A 16,786-nucleotide genomic window follows, 5' to 3' on the forward strand; every position below is an offset into this window, starting at 1 on the left:
TGATTTTTCCTTGGCCAATATTTGTTGAGCAAGTAGCTAGCTAGCCTGCCAATTGGTTTTGTCATGAAACTTTTTATTGTGTGCATCAATATTTTCATGGGTTAATGATGAGATTGTTGATTCTTTTATTTTTGTTTTATTTATTTTGTTGTGTGGTCTAGTTGGGAGAATGACAAGGACGTAACTTCAGTGCTTTCCGAGCGTGCTTTCTTTAGCCGGCAACAATGGCACCGTGAATTTCTGTTCCAAGGGATCAGAGATTTTGCGCTAGAAAGCATATACAAATACTTTCCTAAATATATCACACAAGATTTGTTGATCTAAGAGTCAAGTTGGATAATTCTCTTGCCTCCTTTCGACACAAAAGTTTAATTTCCTTCTTAAACTTGTGGTCGTGGAGTTGATTTCTCCAGTGGCAGACCCATGCCTGCAGCCCGGTCTATCTCAAAATAATAATAATAATAATAATAAATAAAAAGTTATTACAAACAACAGAATTACCAATAATATATAAAATAATTTCATATTCATTCACCTTATCTAAAATAGAGCCGTGTATTCTGAGTCACAACAAAGCATGCATTTTCAGTCATGACAAAGCTTAATTAAGATATTACTTCGTAGTAAAATAGGAAATGAATTTCTTTTTTGGATTGTATGGTTATTTATGTTGAAAGAGAAATTATTAATATTGTTGAATTAGATTCTGTAATTGATGATTTTTATAATTCAAAGTTTTTAAAAGTACAACTTCAGTAGTAAATTTGTTTTGAGATTTTTTTTATACTACTTTTTAAAAATTATTTTTATTTACACCGTTATTAAGTATATTTTGTCATTTATGAATATAAAGTTATATTAATTTAGCCTAGGGTACTGTAAAATTTTGGTTCCGCCCCTGAATTTCTCTTTAACACTACTCGTATGCGGATAGAAATTCAATATAGCATTCTAATTATAAATATGGCTTATTAGAATTTGATGCTGCTAAATCATCATGACATCATCATTAAACTGGAAAAGCAATAAAAAGTTATATTTCAATAATTGTTGTAGACACTTGTTGTTGTAAGATAGGCCGAGCAGTAAAAGGATAGCTCTTTTTTTTTTTTTTTTTTCTTTGGGTTTAATAAATAAACTAAAAATAAATAAAGGTATTATCCTTTTAAATAAATTTATTTATTTTTCTCACTGAGCGATATATTGTTTACTCATTTGGTAAGAGCTTTTCGTGCCTACTTTAATTCAACAACTTTCCACATAAGTATGATGCACTTTTGCTTAGTTTGAGTATCTTGGTAATGCTAAATCTATTCATAGATATCAATTAAATTATTTTTCAATAAGACGCAATCAAGAAATATGCCCACCATTATAAATTAACAAATTAATTATTTTTCTATTTCTTTTTCCTCATAAATCATTATAATATCATAAAATATTAAATATTTAAGTCACAAAATTTCTCATGAAATAAAAACATTAGAACAATCCATTTCGGGCTCCCCCCTTTCTCTCATATATCATGGGCCCAACATTGTGCCAAGGGAATCTTGAGACGAGCATGTATGACGCTTATTAAGAAGCCGGGTGTAATAAGATGATTGGTGGGATGCGTTTAATATTCTCAACTGCGTCTATTTGTAAAAAGGCCCTCCTCGAAATCTCTTCTACAGTTTCATTTTTTCAAAAGATTTTAAAATTTGAAATAGCAGCGCGCACAGAGAAAGAGAGCCAGAATGGCGGGAAGCGATCCAAAGAAGCATCTTCTAACCCTAATTCGTGATTTCGCCTCTGAAAAATCTCAGGGAGGTTAGCATCATTGTTTGATTGATTATTTCTGTTGTTGAAACGTTTTCCACGTTTTCTGGAGGATCTAAGTAATTTAACAACAAACGTATTTTTAAATGTTTATTACCTTCTTTTTTTTCTCTCTCTCTCTGCGATTTCCTGCATTTTCTCGGTAACCAAACAGAGGTCATAAACTCTGTGCAATTTGAAAATGAAACAGTCAGTCCGCGCTTGGAGATGTGTAGATCAATAAATGTATCAGAAGTTTAAAAATTCTGATTTTCTCAGTTATTAAACTGGAATACAAAATTTGATTGGAGTGAGTCCGTACATGCAGAGAGAAGAGTGGTAGGTTTAAAGAAACGAATTGAGGAACTCCGATTGGAGTTAGAGGAGGAAAATTTCGAGCGAGAAGAGGCCAAGCAATTCAAGGAAACAATTGAGCAAGAGCTTAAAGGATACGAAGTTGAGTTGGCTTTGAACAACACAGCATTTCAAGCTCTAGAGGTTTGCTTTATTTATTTTAGCTTTGATTGTTTTTTTATTACGTTTTGATTGAAAAATTCTTTTTTGTTGAATCAATTGCAGTCAAGAATTTCTTTAATACACAATGAGATTTCAACAGTTGGAGCCGAAGTGGAAGCTCTTAAGGTACTGATTTATGCTTGTCTTGTATCTTGCAATTATTTAATTAAGTGGCTATTTTGTGTTCTTATGTTATTGATATTTTTTTCGTTGTTCTGTTGAACCTGGGTGGATGCATTATTGTGTTTGGATTTACGAAGAAAGAACAAGAAAGTTTACGGTACATGCTCTTGTTACAGAATTCATGTTTTTTTCTTCTTCAAAACATTGAAATAGTCATGATTGATTGTGTTTTCCGTTTATGTTTCTGTGCAGAGATGGCTTTATTGTCCAAATGTTTGAGTTGAATGATAAGATAAGGTTGGTCTCATTTTTTAGATCATGATAAGTCTTATTTTCATTCTTCCTTTTGTTCTTTGTTTTCTTTAATACATATTAACTGAGATATTGCTCCAGGATTAATAACTTACAGATATGAAATTTATTGTGAATATCTTGATTTTGAACCTAAAGTTCATCGCATTTCTAAGGTTCCAGTACTTATCAAATTTTATTTCAGCTCTTCATTGTTTGCATTGCTCAAATTCTATATTTGTCTGATGGCCATGACTTTAGAGAATACAATTCATTCTAATCACTATTGTACTAACTATTCAGCTAATTACTTGTTATGGTAGGACTTTCCACAAGTCAATAGCTTTCAATCTTCAGGAAGATGATAGTTTTGGAACTGCAGCAGGTGACTTCCTCTATAACGCCATTCCACTTGTCTAGCGAACCTTGTAGCAGATCTGCAACTTGGTTCGGTTTTTCATGGATGAAGATCTTAACTCATATCATCAAGTTCTTTTTGCTTAATTTTACAGTTTCAGAAGCAGATCACAATTTCAGCAAGAAGGGAGTCCCTGAAGTTGCTTTAAAAACTCTTGAGGATAAGATAGCTGAGGTAGTTTCTCAAACAGCTAGAGAGGAGGAACTGTACCAAGAGGAGGAGAAAATTCAAAAGCAGGTAAATTATGGTCTTCTGTTTTTTAGAAACATTAATACAGTGCTCTGCAACAGCTTTACATGATTTTAATTTATCATAGAAACTGTTTCCATGTCATATCTTCCCTGATTTTAAAAGACTAAAAGTAACAAATGTTTCCTTCGGAATTTAGTCGCAGAAAGGTTAAATACTTTTGCACCCCTGCAGGTCCAGTTGGAGTTGATTGATCTTGAGAGGAAGGTGTCCTTGATGGAGATGATTGCTTACGAAACAGGATCATTGCAGGACTTAACGAGATATCCTTGTTAAAACTACAGTAGCTACTACCAAATTTATGGTCAAGGTTTGATAACATTTTCGACCAAAGGGAAACTGTGTACAAAGGAGTGAAAATGAAAGGACAGGGTTCAGTCCTTATGGTGATTATTAAATTCGTGGGTGAATGATTTCTGAGAATCTAAATCATATGGAGAGCACAAAAATGGAACTTTTTGCTTTGAAAAGAGACCTCGAAAATTTCATCACTGAAATGCCCATTTTCAAATGAAGTTTTCTGAGTCGTTTGTTTAGGATATTTCCAAAAATAATCTTCCACTGGTTTGCCTCTGCTTGCTTATAACAACAGAGGAAATTATAAGCACTACTTGGAAGCTTGTTCTTCTTTGTTGGCCTTCCCGATCCAACATTCTTGGAACTCACAATAGTTGAAATTTCTTCTCCTACCTCCTTTGGAATTAAAAGAACTCAATCATGTATTGAAGTTTGTTTTTTACTTTTTCTTATTTTGGTGATTGAAAAGGCAAGTGCAGTCAGCTACGCTGCTTTTGTTCTAAATTAGGTTTTTGTTTTTGAAGCTTTATAAGATACAGTTAGAAATGTCTCTTTAACTGGAAACAAGCAGACTTTTGAATTGGAGCAGAGATGTGCTTCTCTCGGTGAGGAATTGCAGAGGAGGTGTATATGTTCAAATTGCAGCAGAGAGAATGTGGAGGACTTGGGTTGTATACTTCAGGCAAATGGAGCGAACTGATCTCTTGTAAGTATTTCATGAGTTACTGCTATATTTGAAGTTTTGGTATCACTATGGATTTACATATTTGAACTCAAGAAGCTACACAATCTTGGAACTTTAGTTGAAACTGTATGGATAAAGTTGGCTGAAAGTCTAGATAAGTTCTTGTGCTCTGGAAAATAATTACAGTCCAATTTGGGAAACTGCTAAAAAGAATATTGCTGATTGCTTTCAACTGATTATTGCATCTCGAACTCTTGCATAGATTGTTTAAGCTTATTGTGATAATATCTCAATTGAAGCCACATACATCTCAAAACATTTTTTATTTATTTTGAAATTACATCTCAAAACATATTAATTACATTTATGTGATGACGAGCTCTTCTTTATATCTCTGGGGTCTAGCTTTCGATTGCCAATTAATGCTACCCTCTCCTTAAGTACAAAAACTGAAGAAACTCTAGAGATAATAGCCTACCCTAGAGCGGCATACTGTAGCAACATAATTAGCCAAAGACCATCTTTGTCTTCTTCTACTTGTTTTATCTACAGACTTTTTATAAGTGTCGGTGGTAATTCCATATCCTTTACCATTAATGATAACAATGTAGATGCAGCCTCTTCATCAGCTTTTGCTAGATCCTGAAATATTGATGACCGTTTAAGAATACGAGTGATGATCAATAATCGTGTTCACATTATAATCATTCGTAAAGATAATAGTATTAAAGTCCAAGAAAACATCTATATATATGGACTGCCTGAACTTACAGTATTTTTGGGAGACATTATGTTGGCCGGAAGAATGGACTGCATTGCAACAGCTTTAGGATTGGACCTTGTGACTTCCACCTGTGTAGAGAACAGGGCAGAGACAGGCCGATGATCAGAGAACCTGCTTTCACTGCGAAAATAGGAAAGCTGTTTCACTCCTTTTCCATACCATAAAATCCTATCACACCTGCCACCAGATTAATGCATTATTCTTAATGAGCTATCATAAAAAAGAACTAGTAATACAGTTCATGCTTCTAGATTTAGGACCTAGAGGAGTCCTGGCTCTTTAATAGTGATTCTAGAGTTGTAGAACCTAGACCAGAACCATGGTTAAGTAATATACCAAGCTGGAGTCCTGGGCTTTTCTCCTGATCTGTTTGGACCTCCCCCTGAGTACCGATTACAATTTGATGAAGAATACTTGTATGTCGGTGGAAATTCAATGTTTCCCTCTCTCCAACCTTGGAATACTCCGCCTTCTTCTTGTTCCCTTCGAAGCTGATCAAATTCTTGCAATCCTCTCCAGTCTTGCTTCTTTATCAAATGCCTTGCTAAATTGTCTTCCAAATATAACCTATAGTTGAGATCTCCGAACCAAAATATTTGACTGCTCAACAAACAAAAACATCTCTTGATTCAGCTGAAGATATATTTTAGATTAAACTAAGAACGGTAACTAATTATTCTCTCCATTTTAGCCTTAAAATTTGTTAACACAATACTTCATATCTACCCCTCTTTACTTTAGTTAGACTAGTATCTTATGGGTATATTTTGGAGATTCAAAATAGAAGCTTGGTGGTTGAATAGTCATAAGATTTTACAAATTCAGTATAAAGAAGGTTTTAAATGTTGAAAATTATAGATTTGAGTAAATGAGATCTGAAATATTATTCCAAATTATGTGTTTTAGAGAGCACTTACTCGTGCCCTAAGATGGTCAGAGGGTGAGGATTGTCGTCATCATTCGGAGATCGAGGGAAAGAAGTTCGTTTAAAAATCTCCGAAACTTGGTGATTCCTTCGGCCTTCATCGCCTTTCTTCTCACCAGAAGCTAAATGTGCTGCTACAAAGCAAAAACTGGTCCCTTCAATTGACATGCTAACAGAAACTGAACCTTTGTTCCCCAAATACCCCATGATGCCACAAGCCACTGAACAAACTTTCACATTTGAAATGCAATACTTTCTTAGCAACTCCCTTCTTATCCACACACTTATAAGCACTCCAACCATCTTCTTGCTTGCCATGAGCTTGTACTTACTGCCCCAATATAACTTCTCACTTTGAGTTCTCCACCATTCTTTTTTTGGAGTCTTGGCACGGCTGCTGAGACTACTCTCCATTTCAGTGTCCAAGAGATAGCTGTCACTTGAAATATTTTGACTGAACATAGGAGACAACCACGGGCATCCATACTTATTGTTAAGAGTTTTTCCAATAAGTAAATTCCAATTTGTTGCTTCTGTTGGGTCCTCTGCTCCTATCACTGTGCGAGCTTTTAAGGGAACAATCTCCTGGAATCTGATAAGAGAAGAAGTTTTGAATTAGTTGTCAAATTAGACTTTAGGTTCATCATTATATAGAGAGCATAAAATGATCCCCTTTCAATAGTTACATACCCGAGAACATACATATCCGCTGCATCCTTTAGATTTAGCCACTCATCCAAGTCTACAGCCAAGCTTCCTACAGGTGATCTTCCAGCGACATTCCAAGTACCCACAAAGATCCTGAAATGATGAACATATGATGATCAAAACATTCATTTCATTTAACACTTGTTTAACAAACAGTTGTAGAAACCTCACCTTAACTTGTTAGTCGAAATGCATGGATCCATCTCCGCTGAAACAACCTCCTCAACATCATCCATGCTATCATCACCATCATCTTCCCCGGCATCTGCAAAAACAACCAGCTTGTTGCATGAGACCAAACACATTAACCACTCACTATCGGCTAGCTATAAAGAATGATGTGAAGAACAAACTAACCTGAAATTTCATTTATATGGTAAGGGTCAGCTTTTTTAGGCTTCCTTTTAAACCATTTAAATCTCCTTGTTCTTTGCTTCTGGTTCTGCCTACCCATGGAGTCAAATCACAAGTTAATGGCTAGGTGCTTGTTTCTCCCATGTCCGAGTCCTACACTGAACATAGACTTTGCTGTTAAAGAGTCATTGTGTTAATCGCTAGACAATACCAAAGAAAGAAAGATGAAACAGACAAGACCAAAAAACTAAGACTAAGAAAAATAATACATCTAGTGATAATTCCAAGAGCGAGAAGCAAGTAAAAGTCATAGGGATAGCTTTCATTAGTTGGGAAATGACATGAACAAGCTTCCCTTCATATTTGATTGTTTAGTTTAATCAGTCTTCGAATTGAAAAGGAACCAAAATTATATAAGCCTCACAAGGCTCTATCATTTGCTTGATTATGAGAGCTGGTAGGTGGTGGTGCTCCTCACAATCTCACGTATGTCCCGTGGATTTTTACGTTACAAAGTTCATTATTGAAAGGACTAGTCAAACAACACACTAACACAGCCCTCCATGGTATAAAGTAAACATCTAATCTAATGGACCATTAGCAATTAAATGTGGCTGACCGTACTCGATTTCCTATTCATTCATCAACCAATGACAGGGCCATTATTTGTTAGATAAGAATGATGATGATTGGGGATTTGTTAGTATGCGAGTGAATTCAATAGTATAAGAACCTTTCTAGTCAGTTCATGATAAATCAACTCTGATTAACTGTTGCATGAACGTCAAGGACAAAGTACTTTGTTAGCAATTTGTAATATCTTGATTTCATATTCATACTTAGTGGGGGTATCTGAGAAGTTATTATCGAAGCTATCTCCCTCACCAATCAATCCAATAGGAAATACAAATCATATGCAGTACGAATCGTATGGCTCCATATATTATCAGTACTGGTACGGTAGCATTAATTCTTCAGTTTCGAACTCCCAACTTTTTTGGAGACATTTTAAAAGCTTTTTTGTTCTTAATATGACATAATTTTTTTTCCTTTTCTTAATAATAATAATAATAATAAGTGTAATATGTGGTCATGCTTCGACCCTCTTGCCTTTAACGGCATGAAAAATTTATGCACGAATAAAGTGAAAAGGAATAGTATATTTTTAAAAGACATGAAAATCGAAGAAGGTGCACTGGGGGATCTATAATCTATTAATAGTTTTTATATATTTATTTTTGCTTGTGACATATTGATAACAATGATGATTATTAGCTGGTGCAGCTTTTGAGAGGTTGTCGACATTCTAACGAGAAATGGATGAGATTTTTCTCTATGTTATTATCTATCAACTTCGACCATAAATGAATTGCACGATGCCTTTACCTGCCTTTGTTCATTTCGTTTAACTAACATGATAGACGACACCGACTTTATGACCCAAATCTTCAGATCTTTAATAGAAAAATTGAATCTTAGCCACCCATGCAAGTAGACTACCGGAGAAAAAAAAATCGGACACATTTTTTTTTTAAACCAAAATTTTGATAATTCGACCATTATTATTGCAATGGTAATCAGGAAAAAATCTTGAATGTGTAGATATTCATGTACCATATTTACATTCTTAAGAGTTGTTCACAGGGGCAAAATGCAAATTTCAAGGGTAACATGTTCGTTTGTCACTCAATGATAGTGTATTGGCAGAGAATTAAACAAAATCATTCGATATAAATTAAGAAATTTATATTTTGCAATGTAAGAACCTTTTCATTTGAAAAGCTTTATACACCTTAAGTTATATCTTGTTTATAAGAGGGTCGAGTTAACAATTTTATGTGTTTCATAATCAATTTCTTATTTAATTACTCCTTCAAATGAATTTATGAACATGAACAGATTCAAGAGGTCAAACTTTATTACATAATCATTTGTCGAAATTATAATCTATCATATATTCAAAAAATAAAAAACTAATTTAAGTTCTTGATTTCCTCAGATTTCTTTGATCTCAGTCTACTAAAAAATCATTTAAATAGTGAGCTTTAGGTGGTTGGAACGGGCAAGTCTTTCATCTCCTAATAACAATAATATTTAGCTGTTTATTGAGCTTTCTGTGGTTTGATATGAGCTTTAAATTAGTGGTTTGTGGTTGGAAGTCCGTGTTTCGAAAGTCATCGTAGTGGTTGACACGTCGCACGTCGAAATTATGGACGACAAGTCGGCTGCATTTCCAAGAAGTGCAAGGAAAGAAAAATAAGTAAAAAACAAAAAAAAAAGGAGTAACGTTAACATGTTGGTAGCTACTAACCTTCTAGTTAATTTAGAAAGTACAATCTTTAAAAAAATCTAATGAAATCTGTTAATTAAATCAAGATTTTACTTATGCTAGTATGAGCTCTTCTTTAGAGCTTTCTTTTATTATCACGTCCATTAATAATAGTACATAAATTTAGATTTAATGTTCTACATTTTTTATTTAATGAAAATCGAATGTCTTATTTTTGTGTAAATTGTAATTTAATAGGAAAATTTTTATTCTTTTTTATAACAGTCACAAGTCTGATTCATAGGTTATATTTAAAAATATATCGCAAAAGTTGAGGGCACAAGATTGAGTTCCTCTTATAATAGGAGAATTTTTTTTTTTCAATTATTAGTAGATGTTGAATTCAAACAAATTGATCTTTCCATTTTGCTCATTATTGCAGTTTTAAATTTCTAGGGTGGATAGTTTTCTTCTTGTACAAAAATGAAAATTTACACTTTTCATCACCCTACAAAATCTTCGTAATTCAACTAATTAGCATCTACAAACACACTTTTCCGGAGTCTTTGTTTACTACAATTTAATAATAAACATCTTACAAAGGAACAAAAGGATTGTAGATAAATAGAGCAAAATCTTAAATGGATAAAAGAATTACAAATATCAAAATATGGATTAAATTTCAAAAACTCCAGACATAATTTACTGAATTAATTGTTAAAAAAAAAAGGTACTGAATTAAGTTCTCCTAAGTAGTTTACAAAACACAACTATGAGTTGTCTTTTGTACCTTGGGAAAGCTTCGATTTTCCCTCTTCTGAAGCCTGTTGAATAATTGAACTTCCCTTCCTCTTATTGCATCTAAAACCAAATGCTGCCTAAATGTTGCAATGAATGCTTCAGCCCTTTCATTCAACTCCTCCTTCGAAAGCCGCGGCGGCTCTGCTTCATCAGCATCAGCATCGTCATAATCTTCCATGCCCGTCACTTCTTTGTTTTCACTAGTTTCTCTTTGTAACTTGTTGTCTGTGTTACATTCTTCAACTTGATCATCAGCAGACCAATACCCACTTTCTTCATTTCTTTTCTTGATCATTTTTTGTACCTTCACATTGTCACCCCTACTTTCTTGATTTTGAGTTTGATCACTGGATTTGCAATGCATGGAAGTGAAAAAAATAGCCATTAACACAAGATTGAGAATAATAAACACCCACAAGCGCCATTGCTCAATTAAAAACATCATTATAACCCTTTTCAAACCCACCAGAAAAAAAGCTGTCCCTGCTGTAAACAGAACTGTGTATTTACTTTCATCTTCAAACTCTCTTTCTCTTGCCTCCATCTTAACACACTCTCTCTTTGCCTCCATATTTCTTCTTCAATTTTCTTGTTTAATTGTGACTGTGAGGGTGATGGTGATCAAAAGAGCTTATATAGAATGCGAAGATTGATATTCTCTGTGTGTGTGTCTGTTGTGTTTGGGGGGGGTGTCCATTTTAAGGGACCAGCTGTGCTTATGATGATCAGAAAAGGGGGATAAAGTGGTGATGATGATCAGAGAACGTGACTGATGTAATTCAAAGTGTGCAGTCGATAAGGGAGACAAGAAAACATAAAAAAATTTTCGACTGCAAGCATTATTACAGTTACCATGTGGGATATGATTGCTCCAACTTAAGGATTTACCTATGGTTTACTTATTGTTAGGTTTTGGCGTGCAAAAGCTAAGAGGTTAAGACACAGACACACACTAGTGTACCTAAACAAAGGCCTAGCAGTGGCACCGCCCACATTGCTAATTTGTTTTGTATTGCAACACACTATGAATTGATAAGAAATGCTTTTGATTATTTGATTTTTCTGAAAGTTCTTTTAGTGATGTTAAAAGCACATTCTAATCCCATTACCAAAGAATGGTAGATGGAAGAATCCGGCTTTTTTTTTTTCATTTTTATTTTTTTCCTGTTTATGACCACAATCAAGTATCAATCCCGAACTCAAAAAAAAAAAAAAAAAAAAAAAGAGGTCTCATTGAATATTATTTTATTGTGTAGGCATTTTAATCCCTTCCCTCGCTCACGTGAGCATATTCGAATTTCTGAACTCTTGTTTTCAATAATAATAAAAAAATTATCACTCCCAACTAAACTAAAACATGTTTAAATCAGAATATTCTTCCAATTTTAGAACCAATTCCCAAGCCGTGCTTGTTGCTATAATGTAAATGAAGGTTGGTCCTCTCATTTATTAATGCTAACTATTACAGCACATCATTTTTAATAATTGATCAACATAGCCGAAGAAAACGCATGCTTTATAACAAAAGCAAAAGTAAGAGCAACCGCTGATTGGTTAACAGGTTTTTGCCGGACGATATGAGAGCAATTTTTCTAGAAAGAAACGTGACGGTCTCAAAAGCACGCCTGCTTCGCACCATATCATCAGAACCGACCCCACCGTGTCCCATTCATCAAACACCAAATTCAAGGACTAGGTGAAAATTAATGGCGAATGATCTTTCAGGACAAATCCATATCAAAGCTTACTTTATACAACCTGAAAACAGTTTTTAAATATTATAATAAAAATTTTTGACATAAGTTCACAAGTAACAATTATCCTTTTTTACCGATTGGCCTTTGGTGTAATGAAAAAAGTCTTGCACTTACAATGTTCAGTATAAGATATCGAGCCTCTATAAGAGTTTTATAAAGATTAATTTCAGTACTCCCTCAATTATCAACATAATTGAATAAAGACAGTCCCTCCCTTACGAAATGTAAGTGGAGTAAACATCCCTCAAATATTAAAAAGAGTTTAAAATGTATGAGTAAGTACTTCAATGTGTCAATGTATGACGGTGGTTCTAATTATATAATATAATTGTAAATATTAATTATAATGTGTAATATAATGCCAGTAACATCTCTATATAACATACTTCAAAAAAAAAAAAAACAATTACCTTTTTTGTTAAGTCCTAAATTTCTTACTAAGCTCACGTTAAATTCATGTATTCTTTCTTCTTCCACACTTGCTGTAAACAGATTAAAAAAATAAATAAATAAAAGGAAAGCATAGGGTTAGATGAACAGAAATGGTTCCCAAAAGATGAGCAAAATTATTTTCTTCTGTTTCTTCATGGCATAACTTTAGGAAATTGAATCTCTTTCCTTCTCTCTTTGCATCCGCCAGTTTTTCAGAGGCAACAACTAACTGAGCAGTAAAAGCAATGCCGGACTATAGCAAACAAAAGTTAACTTCTCTAATCATAAATTTCGAGCAAATAACATTACCCCGCATTTGAATACCAGTTATTACATCATTAATAGCTGACGTTTCTGATAACTATACCCCTGGTTGGCCAATGAGACTATAAAAACAGTATGCAACAGAAATGAAGAAGAAGAATGATCAGATAGAAATATGAATGCATGGTTATTGGGTATCTTTGTATCTCTCAAACTATGCAGCCATTGGTGTCGGGTTAAGGAACTTTCTCAAGAGCAAGAAAAGATGAGTTGTTTACATTGCCTATCACCATCTCCTTCCCGATAAAGATATAAGCTGCAGAAAAGATGGATGACAAAATGAGATTAGGAGAGTTTAATTACTCCACGATATTCAATCAAAACAAGATGAGAATTTATATAAAATAAAAACAATTTGACTTGTAAATCTCAGACTGCACAAAATTTCCTTTTTTTTTTTGTTTTTAAAGAATAAAAAATATAGACCTATCTGTTTACACAACTACAGTATATCGCCATCAGCTTCATTTTTCTTGTTCCACTAGCTCAGTAGAATGTGATGTAGTTATCCATGCAAGGCTACACTACACATCAGGTAATAAAAATTTCAACCGTGTATTAATTAGTTCAAACATATTCTTTACTCAGATACATGCAATGTTTTCAGAATTACCTGGCACATAATTAAATCCATTCATTGAAATATACCATCGTAAATGTTATAAAATTTTAGTTGCATTCAAGAGAATAAAGGAAATGAGGAAAAGGAACCAACCTGACGGGCAACCTGAGCCACTCGCCGGCTATGTCTAGATGATTCCTTAATTAAAGTAGGTTTTTCTGGTTCTTGTGAGTCATTTTCTTTCTCTGTTACCCTCCTCTTCACAATGGTCTTGTCAGGAGAAGTGTTTTCACCAGAGTTGCTCATGGAATCTTTCTTGCGTTTTCTCTGGAAAGTGTATTTAAGGACCCTATTGAAATCTGGTTCACTAGGCGATTCATCTGTTTCTATAGATGATTTGGCATCTTTTGAGTCAGAAAGTACTGGTTCATTAACCACCTCACCGCCCAACTCAGAACATACTTCCATTGAATTTTCAACAGCACCACCATCTGGTTTTACCAATGCCGACTCACTTTTCAACTCTGCATCCTTTTCTTCAGTTTTCTGAACAAGTCCACATTTATTAAGTGCCTTAACGCTCACAGTAACATTTTTCGATCCTGAAACAGGATCCACACCACTTCTGATTAATGTTAACCCAGGATCCAAACGAAGCAAGGGCTTCATCTTAGCTTCATTGTCAGCTGTCCTCAATCCAGCTTCACTGGATTTTACATTTCCACGTTTGGCAAATGAATAAATCACACTACGGTTAACAACAGAAGAAGCCTGACAAGGATTGATAAGCTGACCTGGAGCAGAAATGATTGAGGTAGGCGCTGAATCCCTACTTTGTAGTCCCACATTTTCTTTCTGTTTTTGACTGATCTTAATTTCCTCTTCATTAAAGCTTCTCTTCTGCTGCAATTTCCCATTGAGGTTGCTACAAATTTTCGCATTATCTCTATTATCCGCCTTGATGGAAGGTCGAATATGTGCACTTACCTTAGATTTAACATTCCCATTGACAGAATATGTTTTGCAACAGGAAGGAGCAGAGGATAAGCAAGAGGCTATTTTAGGCTGATCAGGACAAGATCTGCGTGTTGAAGCTTTGGCTTTCCCAAAGCGAGTCTTCCTTCTTCGTGATGTGGGTTTAACTAGCTTCTTTACTTCTCCCCCAGAAAATTTATTTGTTACGTCCATGTTTTTTGTCTTAGGAGGGGGTGCGGGTGCAGCGCATTTTCCTACAGCCTTATCAATTGCTTCAATCATTAATGGGGTACATTGACCATCTTCATTGCCCAACTGAGGCAATTTCCCATTCAGCAAGTTACTTTCAAGTGCATGAATTCTCTGAGTACATCCATTCCTGAACGGCTCGGGCTCCTTCATAATTGTGGAGACTATGTTGGGAGTATGATCATCAGGCTCCAAATGAGAATCACTAGAATTCTCAGTTTTTTGAATTGTACTGCAGCACCTATTATCCAAAATTCTCAGATTTAATGGGCTGTTCTCCATGTCACAAGCAGTCACAGCTTCAAGATGTGAGTTTGAAATTGAGCGTGTGATTGCCTCAACTTTCACATCTTCATGAGAATATGCATCTTCCTTTGTGGTTTGTCCATTCACAGGTTGTAGCGGATTGTTCTTCACCTTCTCTAATTTATCCGTAACCCATCTCAACTCCGATCTGAGATCAGTTATAACATCCTCAGCCTCATTGAGCTGTGCTTCAAGTTCATCAACCTTTCTTTGCTTTGTCAAGGATGTTATCTCAGCTTCCTTTGTCTGTAAAGAAGAGAAGATTGGTTAATGCAGTACAATGACCAACATTATGTTCTTTAATGTTACCCCACTTACACCCAAATTGTTTTGCATTAATTGTGAACTTTTATTTCAATGTTGAAATACATGAAAATAAGTACAAACTAAACAGCAATACGACCGGCATTCACCTCATGCCTTGATTCCAACAAGCTAACAACCCAATTTTCAAAGTGATTTGAGAAAAAAATAATACAAGGCCAAACAGATCCATAACAAAACTAAATAAATCTGACAAACAATACTGGTGATAAACATTCAAAAATCAATAAATAACTATGAAACTCAAATTTCACAAAAGATTATAGCTAATTAAGAACTATAACACTGGCAACACTTGAGCCCCAAACAGTCACTAACAGAAACTATAGCATAATTCTTAGAATTGGTTTAAATTCTATCAACACCAAATCGTGCACTCCAAATAAACCACATATTTCTACATTTAGAAGTAATCTTTCACTCACGAAATAGAATTTGCAACTACAAAGACAACACAAAATAGAAGTGAAATCATAGTACAACAAATTATCTAACACTAAATTAAACAACAATAAACAAAATTAACACACATTTGATTTGATTTTTGTATTTTTTAGCATAAATACATTACCGTTGAATCGATCATCTGTTTAACGCGTACAAGCAAACGAAGCGCCTCGTCTTTGGTGTTACTCAGATCCTTCTCAAAACGCAACGCTTGTCGCTCCGATGCCATTATTCGAGCTGCCGCCTCTCTCGCCGTGTTCAAAATTATGTCCGCGTACGCCTTCTTTAAGGCCACCATTTTCTACAACACAAAAGACAAAAACAAAATCAACAAAATGAAAACAAGAAAAAAAAAACTTTCGAATTTTATCAGAATCGAAGAAAAGAATTCACAAACCTCCGATTCTGCCATGTATTGAGAAAGGCCAAAGCCAAAAGGAGGGGCGTTTTGTTTTTGCCTTTTTGGAGGGTTTTTGGAGAAATTTAACAGATTGGCATCTGTTAAGAACTGAAACCAGTGTTCGAAATTACTGGATTGCCCCTGTTCATTGTCCCAATGACAAACTGATTTTGTCTGTTGGGAGATCTGGGCCCACTTGGAAAAAGAAAGTTCTGGTTGGGAGACGGAAACGATGTCGTTTCTCCTTTGGTGTTTAGGCGCGCAACAAAATGTGGGACCCCCGCGAGGAGGATTTTCATAATGATCAGATTCTAGTTGAAACGCGCGGTTAAGGCACGATTTTCAATTTTTAAATTTTGAAATTTCGCTTGCGGCGTAGATGAAGTTTAAATCTCCTTGCAATCCAAATCTCAAATTATCCTAGTCATTTCTCAAATTACCTTCAATTTAATTAAGAATCAAAATTGAACATCTTCAATAATTATTGAGTTTAATAATAGAATATGGTACGTGATTGAATGTACGTGGTATAATAATTTCAAAAATAATTTTTTATTACTCTCCAGGGTATATTTATCTCCTTATCGAGATTGAAAGAGGAAAAAAAATAAAGACGAGAATCCATAATTTAGTAAGAATATTGATATACTTACCTGGTTAATATACAAAATTTATATTCTAAATTTGTAAACTTATCATTATTGGGAAAGCTCAAAGTGGCAACCACCTAGCTTTGGTTATCCAAGAATTCAATGTTTGGTCTATAGGGTTCTTCATATCGTGAAATGAC

The 16,786-nt window shown here is 34.5% G+C and overlaps 4 protein-coding genes across 7 annotated transcripts; 1 reads left to right on the forward strand and 3 right to left on the reverse strand.

The window, feature by feature from the left end:
* Nucleotides 1–1,650: 1,650 nt before the first annotated feature.
* On the forward strand, nt 1,651–8,957 carry LOC102631483 (uncharacterized). 2 transcript variants are annotated; one of them, XR_008055598.1, is made up of 9 exons: nt 1,651–1,812; nt 2,129–2,298; nt 2,380–2,442; nt 2,577–2,596; nt 2,692–2,736; nt 3,054–3,115; nt 3,243–3,385; nt 3,572–4,400; nt 8,795–8,957. XR_008055598.1 is itself a non-coding variant. In XM_006482596.3 (8 exons), the coding sequence occupies exons 1-8, from the start codon at nt 1,740–1,742 to the stop codon at nt 3,671–3,673; spliced, it is 678 nt and encodes a 225-aa protein (XP_006482659.1). In that variant the 5' UTR covers nt 1,651–1,739; the 3' UTR covers nt 3,674–4,611. The 2 variants fall into 2 exon arrangements, 1 of the variants encoding a protein (XP_006482659.1); XM_006482596.3 differs by lacking the exon at nt 8,795–8,957 and having other exon boundaries at nt 3,572–4,611.
* LOC102610498 (type IV inositol polyphosphate 5-phosphatase 7-like) lies at nt 4,618–7,654 on the reverse strand. Of its 3 annotated transcripts, XM_006482442.4 has the most exons (8): nt 7,420–7,623; nt 7,154–7,308; nt 6,968–7,061; nt 6,779–6,889; nt 6,081–6,680; nt 5,500–5,763; nt 5,151–5,340; nt 4,654–5,021 (listed from the first exon to the last, which is right to left on the reverse strand). In XM_006482442.4, exons 2-8 carry the CDS (start codon nt 7,248–7,250, stop codon nt 4,926–4,928), a joined length of 1,452 nt encoding a protein of 483 aa, XP_006482505.1. In that variant the 5' UTR covers nt 7,251–7,308; nt 7,420–7,623; the 3' UTR covers nt 4,654–4,925. The 3 variants fall into 3 exon arrangements, with proteins under 3 accessions (XP_052298984.1, XP_006482505.1, XP_024955333.1); XM_052443024.1 differs by having other exon boundaries at nt 4,618–5,021; nt 5,151–5,283; nt 7,154–7,654; XM_025099565.2 differs by having other exon boundaries at nt 7,154–7,623.
* Nucleotides 8,958–9,953: 996 nt separating the features above from the next.
* Nucleotides 9,954–12,364, reverse strand: LOC102606888 (uncharacterized). The gene has a single exon (XM_052443663.1). The coding sequence runs from the start codon at nt 10,789–10,791 to the stop codon at nt 10,177–10,179; it is 615 nt and encodes a 204-aa protein (XP_052299623.1). The 5' UTR covers nt 10,792–12,364; the 3' UTR covers nt 9,954–10,176.
* A 299-nt stretch (nt 12,365–12,663) lies between these two features.
* On the reverse strand, nt 12,664–16,158 carry LOC102611007 (uncharacterized). The gene is made up of 4 exons (XM_006482444.4): nt 15,994–16,158; nt 15,721–15,897; nt 13,449–15,071; nt 12,664–12,989 (listed from the first exon to the last, which is right to left on the reverse strand). Exons 1-4 carry the CDS (start codon nt 16,006–16,008, stop codon nt 12,960–12,962), a joined length of 1,845 nt encoding a protein of 614 aa, XP_006482507.1. The 5' UTR covers nt 16,009–16,158; the 3' UTR covers nt 12,664–12,959.
* Nucleotides 16,159–16,786: the final 628 nt, after the last annotated feature.

This window comes from Citrus sinensis, chromosome 6, assembly GCF_022201045.2.
Source record: "Citrus sinensis cultivar Valencia sweet orange chromosome 6, DVS_A1.0, whole genome shotgun sequence".
In the NCBI taxonomy this organism is placed as follows: Eukaryota; Viridiplantae; Streptophyta; class Magnoliopsida; order Sapindales; family Rutaceae; genus Citrus; species Citrus sinensis.